Source organism: Fulvia fulva, chromosome 3 (genome assembly GCF_020509005.1).
Source record: "Fulvia fulva chromosome 3, complete sequence".
NCBI lineage: Eukaryota > Fungi > Ascomycota > Dothideomycetes > Mycosphaerellales > Mycosphaerellaceae > Fulvia > Fulvia fulva.
The window spans coordinates 810,330-832,264 of record NC_063014.1 but is presented as its reverse complement, the minus strand read 5'-3'; the positions used below and the strand labels follow the sequence as shown (position 1 = coordinate 832,264).

Sequence of the window (21,935 nt, the reverse complement as noted above, 5' to 3'; positions counted from 1 at the left end):
GAATCCGCCCCAGAGGAAGAAGACTTTACTCTGCAAGTTGGCGTTGCCTGGACCATCGTCGACGAGGTAAGGTGTGGAGTAGGCGATCGCCCAGTTCAACAACCAGTTACTCGCCGTCGTCATCGACAGCGACTTGGCTCGGACCTTCAGTGGGAAAATCTCACCAGTCACAACCCATGCAACCGGTCCCCACGAGCAGGCGAAGAAGAAGATGTAGATGCACACGAAAGCGATGAGAGCTTTCTGCGCGGGTTCGTTCTCGACTCCGGCTCCTGTGCCGACGCCGGCGACGATGAATTGCGAGACTGCCATGCCGATGGCGCCGAAGAGGAGGAGGGAGCGACGACCCCAGGCTTCGACGAGGTAGAGGCCGGGGAAGGTTGAGCCGACGTTGACGGCGGAGGTGATCATGCTGATGACGAAGGAGTTGTTGATGCCGGAGTTTTTGAAGAAGGAGGTGCCGTAGTAGAAGATGAAGTTCTGCGGTGTTGTTAGCATTGTGAGATGGAGTGGGTGATGATGGGTTGACGTACGACTCCTGTAAGCTGCTGCAGAGACTGGAGCAGACATCCAGTCGCGAGACGCTTTCCGAGGTTGCCCTTGAAGCAATCCAAGTATGTGGACTTGCCGAGCGAAAGCTCATACTCGTGGTTGGCAGTGATCTCTCCTAGCTCTTCGATCAGGGCAGGGTGGTCGACGTCCAGTCGTCGTAGTGTAGAGAGCGACTTGGCTGCCCTCTCTGGCTTGCCACGCTTGATCCACATCCTAGGTGTCTCAGGAAGAACGAGCATGCCACCGATGAGGATGATGGCCCAGGCGAACTGCACAGCGATTGGGATACGGTATGATCCGCTGTCGTTACGGTCCTTTGTGGCATTGTCGACAATGGCTGCGAGGAGGAGACCGATGGTGATGGCGAGCTGGTAAGTTCCGACAATTGTGCCTCTGATCCACTTCGGTGCGGTCTCAGACTGGTAGAGCGGGATTGATGCACTGATCATACCAACGCCATAGCCGGCAAAGAAACGGCCTGCAACGAAAAGCGGAATGTCCGTTGCTGCGGTCTGGAGGATAACACCGAGTGTGAAGACCAGTGTTGATATAATCAAGCCAAGTCGACGACCGAAGTAGTCGCAAGTTGGTGCTGCTGTTAGAGCCTAATACATGAGGCAGTCAGTACATCATCGGGAAGAAGGACGAGAGCTACACAGTCGCAGTAGAGCTTGTCAGTCCCGCCCGGCGACACCTTGTTGGGGTGCTGTCGTGCGTGCTGTCGTTTGTACGAGACGATCAAGCAGTTTTGAGACACTGCTAGCTCCACCACAACTGTATGTACTCCCCAAAGGATTACTCACGCCGAAGAATGTACCGGCAGAGAGAAGTGATACGATCTCTGACTGCTGGCTGGAGGTGATACCAGGTCCGCCGGTCTTTGGGTTGGTGTATCCGGTAGAAAACGTCTTAAGCCAATATGGCATCCTGAGTTTTTGATCAGCTTAAAGCTAAGCCCAAGTTATACTATAGCTTCTTACGCCAAAATGCCACCAATCGTTCCAGTGTCATATCCAAACAACACACCTTCCCGAGCTATCAGCAAGCGTCGTCAAGTCTCGCAAGCGAAACATACCTCCAAAGGCCACGAACAAGCCAACTGCAATGGCCGGCCATGCTTTGCCAGGCGTTCCAGGCGGAGGCTTGATGACGACAGGCATGGTGGGTGTGAACAATCTTCAATGCAAAGAAGATCGTGAAAGGACGATCTGAGGTTCTCGAGGTGGAGCACGAGATGGGGCGAAAATTTACCAGGCGAGCATCGACTTTATGTGCTTACCCTCGTCGAAGGACCGTTGCAACGGTATGGTGCACCAGCAGAGGGGACTTTAAAGCCATTGATAGGCCAGCTCGTCTAGCTCGAAGCTCTAAAGCACTAAAAGGCGTGGTGTTAAGCAATAATAGGTGAAGCTTGTCTGGACACGCTGACGGCCCGAATAGATGTGGCATAGAGTTTGGAACGCCGCTCCTGCTCTTGAGTTTTGCCTTCACTCGGCCATTGCCCGTCTGCCAGCTCGCTTGCAATGACGGTAATAGGTGCGCGTAAGCACCATGTCCTTGCTAGATCGCACGCAACATGCTTGCACAGCGGCACTTGGGATCTGAGCCAACATCAAGCGTCCTGCGAGCTGGAAGAAGAAGTTGTGGTTGTTGGAAGATGGGCGCTGCTGTGAAGCGAAGAGGCACCACAGGATGCGATAGAGTAGAGCCGTGCCGTGTTGCTGCTGATCGTCACGAGGCGGGGAAGAGGCGTGGAGTCTGGCCATACAGTGTAGCGCGATCTGGATACCTGGGCTTGATGAAGCAGCTGATGACATGTACACGATCTGTGGTTGCCGTTGCGGGGAGGACGAACCAGAGTCGATGACGCCCTACCGGGCTGGTGGCTTGTAAATCTCTCGCCAAAGGGGCACCTCCATCACCCTCGTCGTGCTGTCGGCCAGCGTGTGGGCGCCACTACTCTCACCATGTGGTGCGATGGAGCGCTTGCAGCTGCCCATGCACTCCAGACGAATGAGAGCGGGAAGGACGGCTCCGTCAGTCGTGAGCAGGCCTTCTAGAAGGTCAGTGGACCCAGCAAAGTATCAACAAAGTTCATGTTGGCTTTTCGCGGTCGGTGGTTCTTGCCCGCCGCACAAGACCCGCACCCTCCTGGTGAAACAGCGAGTAGTGTGGAGAGCGAAGAGAGGAAGTGTGGTGATGCACAAGACCTGATGGCTGTCGTGGCGTGTGGAGAGGGGATCTCTTGACAATGCTTGGCCATCGTTGGAAGAGGCAGCGACGTTGCCCGTTGACGAAGAACCAACACACAAGTGCCGCCATTGTTTTCTCATCATCATTCGATCTGGAGAAGCCTGCAACACAAAAACGAACACCCCTCATTTCCCCATGGCACACCCCGGGCTCATCTCGGCGTAATATGCAGCTGGCTTCGTATAGAAACTGATGAGCCGCCAGACGCCGACGCCACGAGGTACACTATCCCATCAGAGAATACAAGTCCCAACAGATTACCTCTATCCAGCAGCTATGCTTCGCACAAGATGTCTGTTACAGACCGCAGCGGCCATGCTCGAAAAGTGCCCATCACTCCAAAGGTCAGTAAAGGCCAGTGCTTGCCGTAGCAAACCTTGCTCTGGGAGTTCCCGGATGAACGTGTGGCGGTCTGGCTTGCAAGCGAGCGAACTGTCCACTGCTGTCGTACGAAGAAGTGATCTGTTCAGCAGTAAGTCGGTCTTATACGAGAGCTGTCTAATCGTGCTCAAAGTTGTGGAATATACCCTCGAGCTGCTGGAAACAAAGCACCAAGACAAACGAAGAAGAAATAGAAAGCAACTCTTGAACTGGCCTGATTGGCGTGCTCTGCCCGAGCCTGAAACGATGCTCGAGTCCGGAGTGCCACGTATGTCACCGAATATGACCCAGTAAATCGCCAGTCTGGCATCCCCACGAGCGTGGAGCCGTGCAGATCAAAGGTCTGCCTTTGTTTCCCAGAGGTCAGCGGTCGACTTGTCCGTCTCTTGTTGCAATATGCCATCTGTGACCAGTCCATGGGCGATTTGCACTCCATGGCAAACATCACGAGAACCGAGTGAACTAGAGAGTTAGTTGTTGGATTGCTATCGTGCGAGTCCGAATACTGGTTAGCTACTCGCATTGGCTTTGCTGGAAACGTGGAATGATGCCTACTCCCAAAACTTACCCTGATGCCTATATCAAGTGTACAGTCCCCAGGTCTCAATATTAATAATTGTATACTGTATGCCACACAGAAGGTATATGCACAGGTCATTCGATCAAGAGCCCGAGGCTCAAAAAAAGTGAGCAAAGGTGTCTGGGTATAGATATACATTCCTGACTGCATATGGTGTTCAATAGCACAAAACAACGGCCATGCCCCGTGGACATACTGAATCTCCCGAGCAGAGCAAAAAGAGTTCCGACACGGGGAATTGAACCTTTGCGGATGTTAGTGATGGACCAGAAGGTGGTTATTGTAGAGCGTTGCTTACCCCGGCCACCTGTGGGCTATCGGTGGATGCGTTCAACGCAAGCAATGAGAGACAGGTATCCTGAGAGATGTTAGCGGCCAAGTCGTGGATGACAAGGTGCAACTGAACACTTACCTAGCCACTAGACCATATCGGACACCAATTCGGATGTGTTGATGAGAACTTTATTCTTGCTTGTGAATATTATGACTCAATGAAAATGAGGCCGAAAGAGCTTTGCTTGTGAAAGCCCCTCTTTGCCAAGGCCTTGCTCAAAACCAGCCCAATGCGTTCCGTCCTGCGAGCAGTGTAGTTCCGGTAGCTCACAAATCGTAAGTATGTCTGGATCATGGCGCTGTGGGCATGCAGAAACTTCTTGGTAGTGGGCAGTGTTACTTTCACTTGGCAAGATCTGTCGGTCTTGAAGAAAGTTCTTCCGGCCGCTTCCCTCCCTCTCCTTTCCTCCTTCAAGCACAAAACATTGTGACAACTTGCTGATGAGCATGATCTTTCGCGATGTCCATCATGGTTTCTGGAAGTATATTCGCGTACAATCCTGATAGCAGGTAACGCGTACTCGCAGGAGCTCTAGTGCTGCCAGACTCGACCCCACGATGATGGATCTCCACCATGTGGGCGATGCGATCGATAGCCGGCCACATGCTCAGGTCATAAGAGGTAGATGATACGAGTAACGTATAGAGCAGGAAGATATACAGACCACCATACATGGGCTACAGAAGAACGCCGACGATCTACTTCATCATCTGCCCACGCGTATACACATTGCACCAAAGCACCAAACTGAGACATAGGCAGGGCGAATGGCTGGTTCAGAGAGTCCTAGCAGAGACATACGAGGCGTCTGAAAAGCAGAGAATGAATGCTCGACTAGGACAGGAGGGGGTGAAGGTGATATGTGGACATTAGCAAGACGTGTATGGTTGATGAGCCTCATGAGCATCTAGATGACCTGATCTGGGCCGTGAATACCATCTATACCGCCTCTTGCAATGCAGGCGCTCCAGCGCTGTTCCGCTACCGCTCCGAGTGAGGGCTTCTCGGGTCTTCTGCGGACGACTTTGTCCAAGTAGCTTCGAAAGCTGTCTTGTCGACGTCTGTTTTTGTTAGTTTGGTCTGTGGATGTCAAGAATGAGAGACTATTGAGCAGATCGCGAGAGATGGCTGGTCTTTAACACAGCGATTCAGCCCAGACCGAACTATCGTAGTGTTCGTGTCAGCTGGTGACGGTCGCTCTTGAGTCTTGACGATATGGCGCTCCCTGTCGAGGATCACGACGCCGGTCAAGCTTGAGCATGCCACGAAGCCGTCTATCCAAGCTTACAACACGATGCTTCCTCCTGGTACCTCACGTCGATGCGTGAAATGTATGTAAGCACCGCTCTGCATCTCGCGGACCGTCGTAGCCACAGGAAGGCCTCTTTGATGGCCGAACACGCTTCAAGAGCTGCACTCGGGCCGCTTTGCAGCCCAGAGCATAAGGTACGCTCTGACTGCACGTGCATCGCAATAGCGTCTTGAAAATGCCACCGCCTGTTGTCTGTGGTGAGGAAGTGTCCTGATGGTCAAGTGTAGTAGCATGATAATGTTAATGACTGCGATCGAACGATAGTGTTCGACCGGATATGTATTGTTCTCGGCGTATATTGAAACCTCCCGGTCGATCCTTCCGCAGTTGGCAGGGTCCGTCATCGCCGAAGTGGGGGGTGGACTTTCCTTGTGTCACCTCAGAAGTCGAGCAGATCATCGAAGCTTTCCTTCTTACATCCTCAACCGAATATGTTTGCAACCTCACGCCCTCACCCGCTCCTGTGTTAGTAGCCGTACCTGGCGTAATGTCATTGTACAACGGACAGGAGTTGGTAGACTTCAAAGCAACATCCTCGGAGCATTGTTAAACTCTCACTATCAAAGGACTGCAACAATCCCAAGCAGCCCATAGCCACGCTGCACCCTCCCACGCAGTGCACTGTGCGAGACAATGTGCGTTGACAGCATCTCCCCTGTTCTCTTGTTTGCTGCAAGCTTGTGCTGCCAGCATGAACAGTACAGCGCCAATGCATAATCTACCATACTGCGGCTTTTTCCGACCACTACGCTAACCACTTCACTCCGCAGCTGCTCTCCTACGTATCTCCCTCAACGCCACCTCATACACATACACATACACGAACGACATAACCTACAAGCACAATCGCTACCGCCAACATGCATATCACACACAAGCTGGACGCTGCCCACCGGAAGGGTCAGCCGACCTTCTCATTCGAATACTTCCCTCCAAAGACCGCTCAAGGTGTACAGAACTTGTACGATCGTATGGACATGATGCACAGTCTTGGCCCTGCCTTCATTGATGTCACCTGGGGGGCTGGAGGACGTCACTCAAATCTGACCGTCGACATGGTCAAGACGGCACAAGCTGCGTACGGTCTCGAGACATGCATGCACTTGACGTGTACCGACATGGAGCTCACCAAGGTCGACGGTGCCCTGAAAGATGCATACGATGCTGGTTGCACAAATATTCTTGCCCTACGAGGCGACCCTCCACGAGAGCAAGAGAAGTGGGTGGAAACGCAAGGAGGATTCAGATATGCCCGAGATCTGATCAAATATATCAAAAAGACGTATGGTGACCACTTCGATATCGGCATTGCAGGCTACCCAGAAGGCCCAGACCCGGAGACAAGTGCAGATGAGCACATCAAGTACTTGAAGGAAAAGGTCGATGCTGGAGGCACATTCATTGTAGCGCAGATGTGCTACGATGCAGATATTTTCATCGAATGGGTGAAGAAGTGCCGTGCCGCTGGTATTCCAGAGTCGGTAAAGATCATTCCAGGAATCATGCCAATCTCAACACACGCAGCATTCATCAGACGAGCAAACTGGACACAATGTCGAATCCCACCTCACTGGCACGAGGCCCTCGAACCAATCAAGAATGACGATGGCGCGGTCAGGGAGGTTGGCTGTGACCTGATCGTGGAGTTCTGCCAAAAGCTGATGGACTCCGGTATCATGCACCTGCACTTCTACACCATGAACCTGTCACGAGCCGTAGAAATGGTCCTTGAGAAGTTGGATCTCCTGCCAGCTGCTACAAGTGCGAACCCAGACCTCAAGCCGCTTCCATGGCGACAATCGCTTGGCAAGAACAGAAGAGACGAGAACGTGCGGCCAATATTCTGGCGGAACCGCAACCGAGCATACGTCGCACGTACGCAAGACTGGGATGAATTTCCCAACGGACGCTGGGGTGACAGTCGATCTCCTGCCTTCGGTAGCCTTGACGAGTATGGTGTTGGTCTGAAGGGAACCAACGAGCACAACCGTAAACTGTGGGGCGAGCCGAAGACATTGAAGGAGATCTCAGACTTGTTCGTCGGCTACGTGCGTGGCAAAGTTGAGACTTTGCCCTGGTCGGAGTCTCCCATCAATGAAGAGGCAAACACGCTTGTCGACGATCTCGTCGACCTCAACAGCCGCGGTATCTTCACCATCAACTCTCAGCCTGCAGTCGATGGTGCCAAGTCGAACCATCCAATATACGGTTGGGGCCCACAAAACGGATATGTCTATCAAAAGCAGTACCTCGAAGTCCTGGTGGCCCCAGAGCTGATCGACGAAGTCGTCGAGCGCATGAACCGCGACCCAGATGTGACATATTACGCGGTCAACTGCTCTGGTGAGCTCAAGACGAACGCACCCACCGACGGCGGCCCGAACGCTGTGACCTGGGGTGTGTTCCCTGGCAAGGAGATTGTCCAGCCTACCATCGTTGAGACCGTCTCTTTCTTGGCCTGGAGAGACGAATTCTACCACCTCGGTTTGGAGTGGAGCAAGTGCTACGATGATGGCAGCGTCAGCCGAAGCTTGGTCCAGGACATCACCCAGAACTGGTACTTGGTCAACATCGTGCACAACGATTTCCGCCAGAACAATGGCATCTTCAACCTGTTCAAGGGCCTCACAGTGCCTGGCTTCGATACCGCCACCAGAAACGCTGTAACTAACGGGGCCACGAACGGGGTCACGAACGGGGCCACGAACGGGGTCACGAACGGGGTCAACGGGCATCACGACGAGCCCAAAACAAATGGCGCCCTACCAGAATCTAACGGGGTCCCAGACGGTAACAACGCCGTCAATGGTGCGGACAAAGCGGCCTCCAACAGCCCGCTGAAGAACTAGATGATAGAGCATATGGGCAGGGTGTTTCGTGCGCATTTAGCGAGGCGTTCAAAGCTCACTTGGAGACGAGTGAGCACGACTTCTTCTTCAACAAGAAGTCGGCAAAAAGTAGGATTATTGGCGTTCTAGCAGTCTTTCTTACAGAGATACCCCATTCAACTGGAGAGACCGGGGAGGAATTTAACCTGGCGATATTTTGTGGCATGGCACGGATGGATCAAGGAGATTCAACACTTAAGGTGTCAAGAGGAGTGGAGTGTAGTATCATGTAGTGTTGCAAGATGATACAATAGAAAGAAGATGTTGTGATGAAATGGCTGTGTCTGCAATCAGTGGGATCATGCACATCATGTGAGAGCTTCAGTGAGCATGTTTTTGAGTAAGTTTGAGCAGACAATCAGGTCACGTGCCGACCAACGTTGACTACAACTACCTTGATGATATAACCTCGATGGCTGCTGTTCATGGTATGCTGCAGTAACCTCGACGTCATTCACAGCAGCGAATAATATCTCTATACTACATTCGATACCATTAAACTCAGCGACCTCAGCCTCTGCGCCCATCGTGCCAAGACCTATCCCATACATCTATCTACACTACCACAATCGTTGCAGCACAATGTGCAACGGAGACCCCGGCCGAGCCAGCCAAGGCGGCACCGTCGCTATCCTCAAACCAATCTCATCCTCATCCTCATCCTCAGGCCGCCCCTTGCTTCGGAGAGAACTCTCATTACGCTTATCCTCCGACGCAGCGAATGGAGGGACGATGGCGATTGTTGATGGGCTGGAGGGGAGTTGGCGGGGGAGTCATTTTGTTATTCAGTGAGTAGTAGCAGCATCGGGAGGGAATGGACTATGAAGGCTGTTGTTGATGATGATGGTTTGTGTAGTCGCGATGGAGATCTCCGGGCTGAAGGGTTAGGAGAAGGGTCGATCTTGCATCGCTTTGCGTTACCGGCTGTGGCGAGGGATAGGGTGCCGTTTCTTTTGGCTTCGGTGCTGGATTTAGGGGTTGGTGGGGATGGGGTTATTGGGAGGAGGGTTTCTTTCGTGCAGGATCGTGCGGTGGTTGGACAGGGGATTATTGGATTCAATTGAGATCCATGTTGGTGTGTATTTCTGTAGCGTTCAGCGTGAGGCGTTTCCTAGGACGATGGCCGTCGAATTTCTATCTACTATGCCGATCCTGCCCACTAACACTCTTATCCACAAGCGTAGCAAAAGAAAACTGCTGCAACGCACTCGACGCCATGGGAGTCGGGTACTTGATCGCCTGCGCCTTCTGCACAGCGTCGGCCAATTTCTGCCCAACTTCAGCTGCCCCAGGACAGTCCGCGAGGGTCCAGGAGTCCTTCTCAAGCATGGCGGGGATGTATTTTGTGAACATCGCGTTCCAACCTGCTGCTTTCGAGATAATTTCGTACAACGTCTTGCGGTCCATGCCTAGGTCTTTACAGAACGCCATCCCTTCTATCGAGGCGGCGAGATGAATGCCGGCGAGGAGGTCGACGATCGTGTCTTTGCTTACTTTGTGGGAGGAATTCATGGCGACGTCGGCGGAGGTCATTTGGCTGACGAGGTGGGGTTGGGATTTGGGGAGGTAGAGTTGGACGAGGGCTGCGTCGTCGACTTTGGTTAGGCCCGCTTGGCCGCCTTTGATGTACATTTGCTCGGCGGTGTCTGCGACCGGCGTGGGGATAAGGGCTTTTCGTGCTGTGTCTGTGACGATGGCGGCGTCTTTCCAGATTATGGCGAGGGCTGAGTAGGGGTGCCAGTCGTTTTTGAGCATGTGTGGTGCTCTGTTCTCGAACATGAAGCTGGCGCCGTCGGATGTGTTGACGTGGTCTACTACGGCTTGGGTGTTTAGGCCTACGGTCGCTGCCAGACCCACGGCTTCGGATGCTGAGATGATGTTGGTGGCTGCGAGAAGCTGATGGACTGTCTTGGTCTTCGTTCCGAAGCTGATGCCACCCATGCGATAGAGGTTAGCAGACATGGTCTGAAGTACCTGCTTCGCGTTATCAAGATCTTCGTTTGGCCCAGACTCAAATATCGACAGCGTGCCATCTGCTGCTCGAATCGTTCCTCCAGATACAGGACAATCCAGTAGCTTGATATCGGATCGTCCAACCTCCTCATCGAGTCTCTCCCTCAGCTCGTGTAGAAAAGCTGGAGGGGTGGTCGAGCACAAGATGAAAGTCTTTCCCTGTCCAAGACCTTTGATGACAGCATCTTCGCCTTCAAAAAGCAGGCTTGAGTTCTGTGCTGCATTGGCCACCATCGATACGAAGAAGTCTGCCTGGGCTGCAGCTTCCTTGGGCGTCTTTGCTGCCTTGCCACCTGCCTCCACAAAGCTGTCAACCAGAGGCTGGTAGACGTCGTAGCCATAGACTGTGAAGCCATTTTGGACCAAGTTCTTTGCCATGCCACCTCCCATGGCTCCAAGGCCTGCGAAGCCGATGACGGGCTTGGTGTCAGCCATGTTGTTGGTGTTCTTTCTGTTGCTGATCTAGCTGTTGATCTGTCGTTCGGGCGTTCAATTCGACTGTCAGTCTGCTCAACTTCACTCAACATGCGCTTTGTGGCAGTGTCAACTCGTGATGTAGGTAAGACTACTTTCGCTCAACCTTCTGGCTCAATGTTCTGCGAGCATATCAAAGACCGATTGTTGCCGCTGAAGTGGGTAGATCGGGCAATGACGTTCCGGCGGCTAAAGTCAGCTGCGTATCGTGGTTTCTGTTGCAAGGTGTGGTTTGTTCAACAAGCTACATCAACTGTTCTCATTTCGCGACCAGCGCCATGTCAAAGCCTTGCACTAAGATGTGGAAGCAGCACATCGCGCCGTCTGGCCCACCGCAAGAGCGAGTTGGTGGAGCTCCACGAAGTCTGACAGACAGAAACACCCAAATGCGACTCCGCCTTACCTCGAGACGCGGCAGCGACGACAGCAATGCTCTTGCTGGCAGAATATCGAGCCGTCTTCACTCACTGATGGACCGCCTTCGAAACGATCACGCGTGAATCGCGTCGAAAGATTTCATCCCTGGACTCTGAGCACGGACGTCCAAGACAATAGGAGGTATGCGATGAGCACACAAAGTCACAATAGCAAGAAGTCTACATCCTGAGCCCATCCCGATTTTGCACAGCATCTCAGTTTTCGGCCGTTTGGGAGTGGTACTGTCGTGCAACAACAAAGACCTCGCATTCAATGCCCGAACCGCATAGCGCATTAAATCCTTCGCTCCTTGGCCTGCCGCAAAGACAAAGAAGCACATGAGGCTAATGACGCACGAGCAGCCACGAGCTCGCCATGCTCTACGGCCGAAGAATCCTCCCGACACCAAGGCGACTACAAGGCGAAGAGTACTCCTTCAACGAGCACTTCAGACCCCAAGCGATCAATCATCAACACACTGGTCTTGACAGCCACCTTCGCAATGGAATCACTCCACCTCCTCCCCCGGGCCAACCCCAACCAAGGCTGCACAGTATCAACATGCGACCCGTCCCAATCTGTCTACGGCTACAGACCCAACCTCGCCGCAACACTCGTCTTCCTCATCCTCTTCACCCTCTCCGGCCTCATCTACACCTGGCAAGGCATCCTCACCAAAACCAATTTCTTCACCACAGCAATGGTCCTCGGCTGCCTCAGCGAACTCCTCGGCTACGTCGCCAAAATGCTACTCTGGAAGGACCCATTCTCGGACGCCGGCTTCAAGATGAGCGTAGTCCTCCTAACCTTCGCACCCGCCTTCTACTCCGCTGGCATCTACTACACCCTCAAGCACATCTGCCTAACCTTCGGCGCTGGCTTCAGCCGCTTGCGTCCCGGCCTCTACACGTGGGTCTTCATCAGCTGCGACGTCTTCAGCATCGTCTTGCAAGCTGCCGGAGGCGCGACGGCGTCCGCGAGTGAAGACGAGAAAGTCTTGAAGATCGGCGATAACATCATGATAGCCGGGCTCGCGACTCAGGTCGCCACCATGCTCGCCTTCGGTCTCTTCGCGGCAGACTACTGCTTCGCCATCTACCGCAACCGCGCGCACCTCAACCCTGCCACGGCGACGTTGAGGCGACAGATGAAGTTCAAGCTCTTCTGCGCGGCGCTTTGGCTGGCGTATTCGGTGATTTTGATCCGGTGTGCGTACAGGCTTGCGGAGCTGGCCAAGGGGTGGGGGCCGCAGAATGATATTTTGAGGAATCAGAGGTTGTTTGTTGGGTTGGATAGTGTGATGTGCGCGATTGCGAGTGTGGTGTTGAATGTGTGGCATCCTGGGTGGTCTTTTCCCGAGGAGGAGCGGGATGTGGTGATGGCGGAGAAGAGGGTGGCGGGGGAGAGTAGTGATGAGGAGGAGATGGTTGGGGTGTGAGGAAGACGACGGATTGTGGTGTATAGCGAGCGTTGAGATGGGATGAGGAACCAGTACTCCAGATATTCAATTGACCATCTATTTACTCCCATCAAAGTGGCATCTGCACTGCTGTAGCCTATCGTGCAGACCATTTCGTCGACAAGCTTGCTTGCTCGCATCATCCAACCACTCCTCCCACCAGCCCGACCGCCACCATCTCTCAAACTCCTCACATCATCGGACAATAAGTATCAACATACTCCTTCGTCCTAGCATCAAACGTCTCCGCACCCACAGTCCCACCACGTTCCACCTTCGCCACAACCTTCTGCATATCCTCAAGCCTCGTCCACATCTCCTGACTAATCTTCTCTTCCTCCCCATTGTCTTCACACTGCCTCACATACTCCTCCACCTCCTTTAGCCGACGTCGTAGCTCAGCCTCATCGTCATACTCCGGTATCCAGACTTTCGCAGGCGCTATGAAATCTCCCAGAGAGACGGAGTTCCCGCCGTGCTTCATGTACTCGGGCAAGGGGACGGCGTACTCGCCGATATCTTCTGGGGAGGCTTTGACTGCGGCTGTGATGTCGAGGGCGGTCAAGTGAGGGTGGTAGAGAGATGTGAGAGTGCCGGAGAATGCGACGCTTGTACCGGCGCGTTCGAGGGTCGTCGCTTGGTCTCGCTTGGTGGCGAGCTTTTCGAGGTAGTTTGTGGAACACCCGGGACGGAGATGTTTGGGTATCCGGCCGCTGGATCTATCGTAGGCGGCTTCGCTGAAGTCTTTACCGTGCGAGATGATGTAGGGTTCGATGGCTTTGGCGGCTTTCGCGAGCATGCTGTCTGCAGTGCTCTTGATGTAAGAGGTTCTGGGGTTGTCGTCGAATTTCCCGAGTTGAGCGAGCATGAACCAGACCATTACGGCGTGGAGGTAGCCATTGTGGATGCTGAGACTCTGGAATTGAGTTGGCATTTCGTCTCTGATCGCATCCCAACAAGCTCGCAGTAGCTCCGCACATGTCGACCAGAACCTGACATATGGGAAGTTTAGAAGAGGCTCGTCCTGTTTGAAGGACTTTTCGAATGTTGTAAGGAGTTCGAGAGGGTTGAACATCTCCCGTTGTGATGATGGCTGTGCTGAGGTGCGTTGCCCCTGCCGAGCCGCATGCTCTGAGGTGAGTTTGTGCAGCATGACTTCGATCATCTTGCTATGATTCCCTCGGCCGAAAGGCTGGTTCTTCTCTTTGGGATCGATACTGCGTATGAAAGCCTCCAGAAACTCACCGCAGAGGAAGATCTGCTTTCCCTCCTCCCACAGATTGAAACTAGGCTTGCCATGCTTGCGATACATTTCGGCCGTTGACTCCATGCCGCATGCTTTCGCAAACTCCATCGCGTACGCACTGACTTTACAGCCTGCACGAAATTTGGGCACCAGAGGACCGTGAGTGCCGCCACTTGGTGCCTGCGAGCGGATGACGAAATCCACGTCGTGCCATTCGTGGTGTAATAGACCGAAGTGCCGTGCAGCCTTGTATAGGTACGCCATGGAATGGATGAACAGGCCGTGGTTGACGATGTACGTCTCAGCATCTGCCAGCTGCAGCTTGAGCAAGAAAGCACAACCACCAGCCTGAACAGGGAACCGACTTTCGAGGCCGTTGAGATAAAGGCTTCGACCGCGTGTCCACCTTTGGAGGTCTGCCTCGAATGCCGCACCATGAACGTGGCGGTCCATGTCCTTGGTGATGAGGTCAAGTTCTCTCAGTGCCCGCGGGGCCTGATGCTTTATGCAATCCGTCCACTGAACGGCACGTTCGTCCATAACACCCACGCGTCTCTGGATATCATCACTATGGCGGCGGAGTATCAAGTCACAGATGTCGAGCTGCGACTGTATCGTATCCTTTAGCGACTGTGTCCCGATCAGCGCGTGATCGCCTAGAATGGCGAAGATGTCGACGTATATCTCACAAGCAACAGCGAGCCACAAGCGGCGGATTCCAGACTGCGGCATCTCCTGTCATATAAGGTCAACACGTCCATTCTGGAAGCATGACTTGGTGACACAGCGGCTTACCTTGAGCCCCCGAACAAAGTCGTCCATCCTGTCTTGCTGAGCGTTTTGGGCCATGAGAAGACGTAACGTACTTCGCACGATGACATCGATAAAGCCGTCAGCACCTGCCCAAATCTTGGCGCATGCGAGCTCCAACTCCTGCGGTCTCCCCTTCTTTGCGGCAGCTTCGTTGCGGACAAACCGCGTGGCATTGTCGCCATGGATGGTCAAGATCGTGGCGCCCAAGGGGAAGAGCAGCCCCGCAATGTTCAAGTAAGATGCAGCATCACGACCGACTTCCCTTGCTTCAGTATTGACAACATACGCCACGGGGACATTGTCAAAGGCAACGATCTCCAAGTGCAGAAACTGCAGAATTTTGTCGTAATCGTCAAGTTCAGGACACATTGCTGCGAACTCTTCATCAGCACATCTCAGGAGTCCAAAAGCAACCTCCGTAGTCATGCTCGCTAGCGCGAAGGAGATGTCGCCCATGCTGTACTGGATCCAGGAGTCGCGCACGTAAAGGCGTACGTCGTCCAGGTCTTGGAGATGGCACAACAAAGCGAAGGCGCGATCCTCCACCTCCTTCTCGAGCCTGAATTCGGCTTTGCCAAGATCGAGGGAGACTTTTGTCGGTGGTTCAGCACTGCCAGTACAGTCCTCGATAAGCGTTGGCTCCTCGACGGTGAGTGTCTCGAACGGATTGGCTTGTAGCGGCGCTTTCGTGGTGCTTGTAGTCTTCCTAGTCTTCTTGCCACGCTTGGCGACCTTTTGTGGGCAAAAGTGTTCCTCCGCGGGATCGTCTGGTGCTCGTGCCGACTCGAGTACCTGGAAGATTCGTTGCAGCGCGTCGATGAAGTGTTGGTGATTCTTGTCTTCTTCGGTGAGCGCAATGCCTTTGTATGAGGCGTATGCCACGTGGTGGTCCGCACTTCTCTGTCTACCTTCGATGACATCTCTACAGGTCAGGAGGATGTCGGCAGGGATTGGCACTCGAGGATCGGCTCCGGCGATGGCTTCGGCCAGCTTGACAAGTTCTGCTGTCTTGAGATCGACCGTGGCTCTGGCTGTGGCTGTGGCTTTGTTCTGATCTTTCGTGGTCCGCAGCGAGGTTATGATGTTCGTGATGTCGCAGCAGTGATTGGCAGTGGTGACAAGCCATGACATGACTTTCTTGGTCCCTGCTTTGTATCGCGCATAGCGACCAGTCAGTGGTATTTTCGGTGCCATAGTGCCCGCTTGAGGTAGTCGATTGTCGTAGAAGAGGGAAGTGAGGTTGAAGTGGAAGTATTTGCATGGTTGCCGCAAGAGGCGCCGTTGTCGTGACACAGGCCGCTAGCGGCAGTGAGCATGCACGACAAGGATCATATACCGTCAGCGCCAGTCTCATTCGTCCTGTCACATTCCAATTCACGAGGGATTCAACACGTTCAGGCTATGGTTATCCGCACTGAATGGAGTCGACCTCGCTGCGGTTGCGGATTCATGCAGGTCGCTGCTTCATGTGGCGTTGCACGAACCGGGATGGAGTCCTGTCTAGCGAAATGTCGCAGCGCGCCTGTCTGAGAACGTTGGCATTAGACATATGCGGTTCTATCTGTGGAAAACTCACGATAGGACGCTCTAAGTCAATCACTATGGCCGAGTCAGATTGGCAAACACAGTGACCTTCTCAATGTCCAACCCTTTCTCTTCGTTGGGTTTCGCTGCCACGACCTCGACCTCGATCCTGTTTACACCCGATGCCAAGCTTCCTTCGTAGATATGCGTCCGCGTGCCGTCATCCGTATGATACTGGGTATCCCGTTGAGTCATACGACTTCCATTGACGCTCACAAACACTTTGTAAGCACGTCCCATAGACAGCTCGCGCGAGATCGTAGGTGCGATCTGCAGCCAATAGTGTGTTGAAGGCAGCGTGATGGTCGTGCTCTGGTGCGAGAGCGTTGGATGTGGCAGAATTTTCTCCCTGTACTGAACCTTCGAGAGCTGTGGATGTGTTGATATGCTGACAACAGGGAGTAACGCATCAGATGCTGGGTACGATCGCACTGGCGTCGGGGGAAGTAGTGCCGGCGCAGTGTAATGATAGCTGGTCACACCCGGGTAGCCTGGCGCCGTCGGGTATGGGCTGCTGCTTGTGGGTCGCAGGACTGGTGGTGGCATCATGCCATTGGTGATGGGTTGTATGGCCCCAGCCGCGGTCGATTGTGCTGGCGCTGGCGACAGTGTGGACATCTTCTCATACTTGACATTGGCGCCAGAGGGGCTGGTCGCATTGGCGTTGCTCGCAGGCCGTGGCGCATCTGTGTTGGATAGCTGTGAGGATGATCTGGCCATGCCGTTGACATGGGGAGCAGGCCGCGACTGTGTCTGCTGGCCGTTGACACCCGCTGACACCATTGCCCGCTGTCGTGCTAAGGCTTCGTTGTCCACGCTCACGCCGGGTGTTGGCGAGTTGCGGTGCTGACCCAGATTAAGTGTGATGCCAGACTTGGGTGCTGCTGTTGTTTGTGGCGGCTTTGGACCACCAAGCCTGATTCGTGCTGCTGCTGGCTCTTCCACCTTCTCCTTCGCCTCAGCAAGTCGAGACTTGAAGTGTTCTTCAAGTTCTCCTGCGAGTGTGTACATGTCGCTACCATCTTCGTTGTAAACTCTTGCATTCTTCCAGATGAAGCTGGTCTCTTCCTCGAATGCATCCCATGTCTTGTAGTCCGTCACGCCGGTTGGAGGTGCACGTCCATGGATGCCATTGATTCGTTTTTGAAGCATTTTAAGGCAGACTGGATGTCGTATGACCTTGTAGTAATCTTCGAGCTTCCGGGAGGGGAGGTTCACGAAAGGGTAGAAGATGGCCTCGCCCCTACGGAAGTCAGTACGGCGAGAAGACAAAGCGACGGACGAATCAACATACTCATCGTCGGTGTAGCGAATGCACTCTGCAATGATCATTTCCTGTGCTTCCTGGAAAGTTTTGCCTGTGAAGTCCATGCTCTCATCATCTGCGTCACCCGTGGTTGGCGCCGCACTTGGTGCTACTGAGGACTTTCTCTCTGAGGGTGGCTCGGATGCTTTCGGTGCAGTGGAGTGCCTGGGCTTGACACTACCGTCTCTGCTCTCGCGTTCATGCTTGACAGGCTCAGTCTGCCGTGCTGCACCATTCGTGAGCTTGAGAGTTGGCAGCGGCGGTGGGCCGTCTGGTATGGGAGTGGCGAACGAAGTGTAAGACGGGTCGTTGTATGCAGGATTGTGCTGCTTCATGTAGTTGTAGACGAGCTTGCGTATCCTCTCTGCATCTTCATACACTTCGCTCTTGGGCAAGTTGTAGTCTTTGGCGTTCTGGATCATGCGCTTCATGTCGCTTTCGAGGGTGGTGACGGTTGGGTAGGCATTCTGATCCAGCTTCTTCTTGATGATGTCGAGTGCCACTGGCAGCTTGATCTGTTGATAGTAGTCTGGCAGTTCATCGCGCGGTGGTAGTACGAGGAACGCGCCTGCGATCGCATGGCCGCTGCATGGCAGTCAGTATGGTGTGTTGCCATCTCGTCAAACGGGGCGGAAACATACGTCTTGTCGGTAGCTCTGCCCAGGTACTCGAGCAGCTTGTAGCCAACCTGCTGCACGTCCGGTGCTGAGTTCTGCTTGGATGCCGGGTTGGAGTTCTGCGGTGCGGCGCATCTTGTTAGCGACGGTCTGGCAGCGAGGCTGGCGGCTTGGTGTGCAATGCAGTGCGGTGTAGGGCCTGGCGATGACGGAGGTGCTTTGCAAGTGGGTTGAAATGGTGCCGCCGCCCATGCTCGACACTTCACCCGTCGCGTAGCTCCCTCCCAACTCCAACAACAACATGCGACACCTCCGCCCCAACATCCGCACTGCACCTTCATGTTCTTCTGCCAGGCGCGCATCTCGTGCGCGTCACCGAGCCCGCCATGGTTAGGCACGCCACTGCGGAAGAAAATGAGGGCGACTACATACCAGCAACTTGATCTTCTTCGACGATGCCCCTTCGGATGCGGTCGCGTTGGACGCGGACGCTTTGCGTTTGCGCGCTGATGAGTCCATGGTCGGCGCACTCTGAAGCTATTCCCACAAGCGCGCAAGAGGAACGCAATGCGACTGTACAAGAGTATGCCGCTGCCGCTGAGCAGGACAAGAGCGTGGACGTATTTGCGTGATTGCACTCGTTGGCTCCCACGCCGGAAGAGTGACTTGACTCCCAGAGTCCCAGGTCTTACACGTGACTAGCGGCGGACGTATCCGTTCCTGCCTGAGGCTCCAACATTCACTGGCGCCTTCCACAAGTGCTGTCCTTTCGTACGGGAAGCGGGCTGCAGCGTTCATGTCGATACCCTTCCCAGTTTCCTAGGTATGGAAGCCGACTGCATTGAGGTCATCTCTCCGAGATTGAGAATGTTGTTGGACTGAAAGAGCGCCAATCATGTTCTCATTCTACATCCATGACACAAAGCATTATCACAAGGGCGGGCGGCTTCTCAACAGCAAGGACATTGAGGAGCCTTACTGTGCGCAAGGGAAGGAAGGTCGCCATATCCTGTGCAGATTGCTGCCGTCTATCCTGCAGCCCACTCAACGGCAGGCTCGAGTACAGCCTACTTCGGTGGAATGGGGCCAACGCTAAGTGACAGAGATCCTTCAAGGTATTTTCTGTGGTGGAAGTTGGTCAGCATAAGTCAACAAGAGTCTTGAAACATTAGACGAATGATATCGAGGTAGTATCCATGACTTGCCCCAACGCACTTCAAATCCTTTCTCAAATTCTGCCGGTCTCTCTTCTCCTTTCAATGTACCCACAAAATCTGCTCATGCAATAATCAAGACATAAACCTACCAACCACTGTGCCGACAATCATGGAGCCTACCAAGCACCCAAGCAGGCCAGCGATGAGGCCTTGCAGCGATGTATGAGCAGCCAACCAACGCAGATCAGATGGAGCCAAACACCCAGGCCGGACAAGGCCGGAGAGCGCAGCGTGCTTAGCGACGATCTCAAGGAATTCTCTAGGACATTCCAGCTGCCATCGAAAACGTCTGGGAATGCGCTTGGTATGCAGAAAGAAGCACTGGCTGAGACGTCGTCGGACAAGAAGACAACTTCCGAGGATGGAAAGATTTTGGAGCAAGACAGTCAAGGACCGCAGAAGACTACCAAGACGACCTGAGTGGAACAAGACATCTTCATTATAAGACTGCCAGAAGCTTCGAGGGCGCGAAAGCAGAATGGGAGCCGGGGGATGGTGGATGACGATGGGGCATTACGTTGCGACTGTTCAATGGTTGATGTTAGCATCAGACTGAGCAAGGAGTCTTGAATTTCAAGGGGCTCAGCAGAGTCTGACATGGGCATTCCCTCCCGGTTTTGGCTCCTCGCATATGATGCACGTCGTTTCACAGTGATGTGATGCGCCTGACTGTTGTATATTGAGACGTCGACATACGAGGTAGTCCATTCAAAAAGATGCTGATCATAATCGCTCCTGTCATCATGAGGTCAATGAGGTCGACATCTGGATGGTTCGCATCCACAGTTCATGCCGTTCGAGCATCCTCGCAGCGATAAGCACCGCCGTCAGCACGGAAGCTGGCACTGTGTACGACCAACAAAAGGGCGTCCAGGCCTTGATCCGTGGTACAAGATACATGTGAGTGTGCGACCAGCCTTGCACTTAAGCGTTCGACGGCGCATGATGCGGAGAAGACAGAACTCTGTTCCGATGGTCTGGATACGAGGCGCAATGTGTGATTCAGATCTGCCCTCCAGATAGGTGTACTTTCTTCTTCTGGCCTTTCTTGTACCACGTTCGCGCAGCTCACTTCTCACAATTCTCGCGGCGACTGCCAATTGCACTAGCCGCCCCGATCCCAGCGCTCCAGCGTGCAGAGCGCCACCCTACCCGGGCGTTCCCTGCATATCGTCTGCATAAAACATCGCGAATGAACGCAGCGCCAGTAGTGATGCGCGGTGGATGTGCTTTGCGATCGCAGATGTCCGCCAGCGCATCACGAAGACGAAGAAGCGTGCGCCGGTGCGTCATTTCAGCTCGCATTGACTGTGATCATGTGTGATGATTGATGGCAAGATCGGGTTCGGCCCAAAAAGAAAGAGAGTCATCAAAAGAGAGTTCTCCGCCCGGCGGTACATCAGCCAGCCACGCTGTCCGGGATCCACAAAGCCCACGAGGCGTCTCCCTCGTGGCCCTGATCTGCGGTCCTCCTGGCATCACGAATCCTCTATCTACTAGCCGGCGCAGCGCGTGGCATCCTTGCGTTTGGTTCGAACCTTGACAAGAGTCGCGACAGCATCGCATCACAGCTGGGTGTAGTGCGTGTGTGCTCGTACTATCACTGTGTAGCTGGCGGGCGATGCGTGCGGTATCTGCCTGTTGTTGCCCAACCGAGTATCGCCGCGACCTTGACCTCCAGCCAAGGCCGCAACGCTTTTCAGCGGCCGAGGCAGTCCACCATCCACGCCTGAGTCTCTGTCAAATCGGAACACCTTGGGCCAGCATATCCGGCCCCAGCTGTGTTCTGCATACGGCAAAGCTAAGGAGCCCAGTAGATTGGGCTGGCCCGGTCCCTGGAACAGAGCCGTCGGAATCGAAACACATGTAACGATAGCCAGGTCTGACGCCGCCGAAAGAGGCCCAGCAGACGACCATTTGGGCGCCGCCCTGCTCTCTTACAGACACGCTCACCCTTCCCGACGACTCTGCCACGCAGCCGACGGCTAGAAACAAGTCAACAACCCAGCGGCCACGAGGCACGGCCATAAGAAACACGGCCAGTGACCAGTGGCACTGACCACCAGTGACCACCTATCCTTAGCAGCAAGCTCTATCTCTGGTATCGCGGCATCGCGCACACACCCCGCCGTGCCCTGCTCACGGCATCCCGCAGCGAACAACACGCCAAACACAGAGAGGGGTCAAAGACACACTCCACACCGTCGGACCTGCAGTGTCCACCCGCTCGCTAGTGGCAGCATTGAGGCTCTACCGTCCTCAGAGTCATTAATCGGCGTGGCGCCTGCCTCATCGCTTGCTTTTCCCTCTTTCTGCCACTGCTACGCGACACACACACTGCTGCGAGATCTGCTGTCGTCAAGATAAACTCCTCTCTGCACCTCTCGGCACCCTTCCGCCCGCGAGCGTCTCCGACAGCTCGGGTCCATTCTTGGAAGCACGCCTGGGAGCTCAACCTGGTCTTGATCTCCTCCGACCAGGACTGTTCA

At 54.1% G+C, this 21,935-nt stretch overlaps 7 protein-coding genes across 7 annotated transcripts; 3 read left to right on the top strand and 4 right to left on the bottom strand.

The window, feature by feature from the left end:
- Nucleotides 1–1,226: 1,226 nt before the first annotated feature.
- CLAFUR5_07966 (Major facilitator-type transporter ecdD) lies at nucleotides 1,227–1,712 on the bottom strand (the record flags this gene model as incomplete). Its single annotated transcript, XM_047907114.1, has 3 exons — nucleotides 1,227–1,479; nucleotides 1,533–1,578; nucleotides 1,628–1,712. The coding sequence occupies 3 exons, from the start codon at nucleotides 1,710–1,712 to the stop codon at nucleotides 1,227–1,229; spliced, it is 384 nt and encodes a 127-aa protein (XP_047759806.1).
- A 4,560-nt stretch (nucleotides 1,713–6,272) lies between these two features.
- On the top strand, nucleotides 6,273–8,261 carry CLAFUR5_07965 (Methylenetetrahydrofolate reductase 2; the record flags this gene model as incomplete). The annotated part of the gene is made up of 1 exon (XM_047907113.1): nucleotides 6,273–8,261. One exon carries the CDS (start codon nucleotides 6,273–6,275, stop codon nucleotides 8,259–8,261), a length of 1,989 nt encoding a protein of 662 aa, XP_047759805.1.
- Nucleotides 8,262–9,434: 1,173 nt separating this feature from the next.
- CLAFUR5_07964 (L-threonate dehydrogenase) lies at nucleotides 9,435–10,748 on the bottom strand (the record flags this gene model as incomplete). Its single annotated transcript, XM_047907112.1, has 1 exon — nucleotides 9,435–10,748. One exon carries the CDS (start codon nucleotides 10,746–10,748, stop codon nucleotides 9,435–9,437), a length of 1,314 nt encoding a protein of 437 aa, XP_047759799.1.
- Nucleotides 10,749–11,706: 958 nt separating this feature from the next.
- Nucleotides 11,707–12,642, top strand: CLAFUR5_07963 (Efflux pump himE; the record flags this gene model as incomplete). The annotated part of the gene is made up of 1 exon (XM_047907111.1): nucleotides 11,707–12,642. One exon carries the CDS (start codon nucleotides 11,707–11,709, stop codon nucleotides 12,640–12,642), a length of 936 nt encoding a protein of 311 aa, XP_047759813.1.
- A 211-nt stretch (nucleotides 12,643–12,853) lies between these two features.
- On the bottom strand, nucleotides 12,854–15,916 carry CLAFUR5_07962 (uncharacterized protein; the record flags this gene model as incomplete). Its single annotated transcript, XM_047907110.1, has 2 exons — nucleotides 12,854–14,644; nucleotides 14,705–15,916. The coding sequence occupies 2 exons, from the start codon at nucleotides 15,914–15,916 to the stop codon at nucleotides 12,854–12,856; spliced, it is 3,003 nt and encodes a 1,000-aa protein (XP_047759812.1).
- A 405-nt stretch (nucleotides 15,917–16,321) lies between these two features.
- Nucleotides 16,322–18,748, bottom strand: CLAFUR5_07961 (uncharacterized protein; the record flags this gene model as incomplete). The annotated part of the gene is made up of 4 exons (XM_047907109.1): nucleotides 16,322–17,549; nucleotides 17,601–18,197; nucleotides 18,254–18,348; nucleotides 18,662–18,748. The coding sequence occupies 4 exons, from the start codon at nucleotides 18,746–18,748 to the stop codon at nucleotides 16,322–16,324; spliced, it is 2,007 nt and encodes a 668-aa protein (XP_047759340.1).
- Nucleotides 18,749–19,608: 860 nt separating this feature from the next.
- Nucleotides 19,609–19,866, top strand: CLAFUR5_07960 (uncharacterized protein; the record flags this gene model as incomplete). Its single annotated transcript, XM_047907108.1, has 1 exon — nucleotides 19,609–19,866. One exon carries the CDS (start codon nucleotides 19,609–19,611, stop codon nucleotides 19,864–19,866), a length of 258 nt encoding a protein of 85 aa, XP_047759811.1.
- Nucleotides 19,867–21,935: the final 2,069 nt, after the last annotated feature.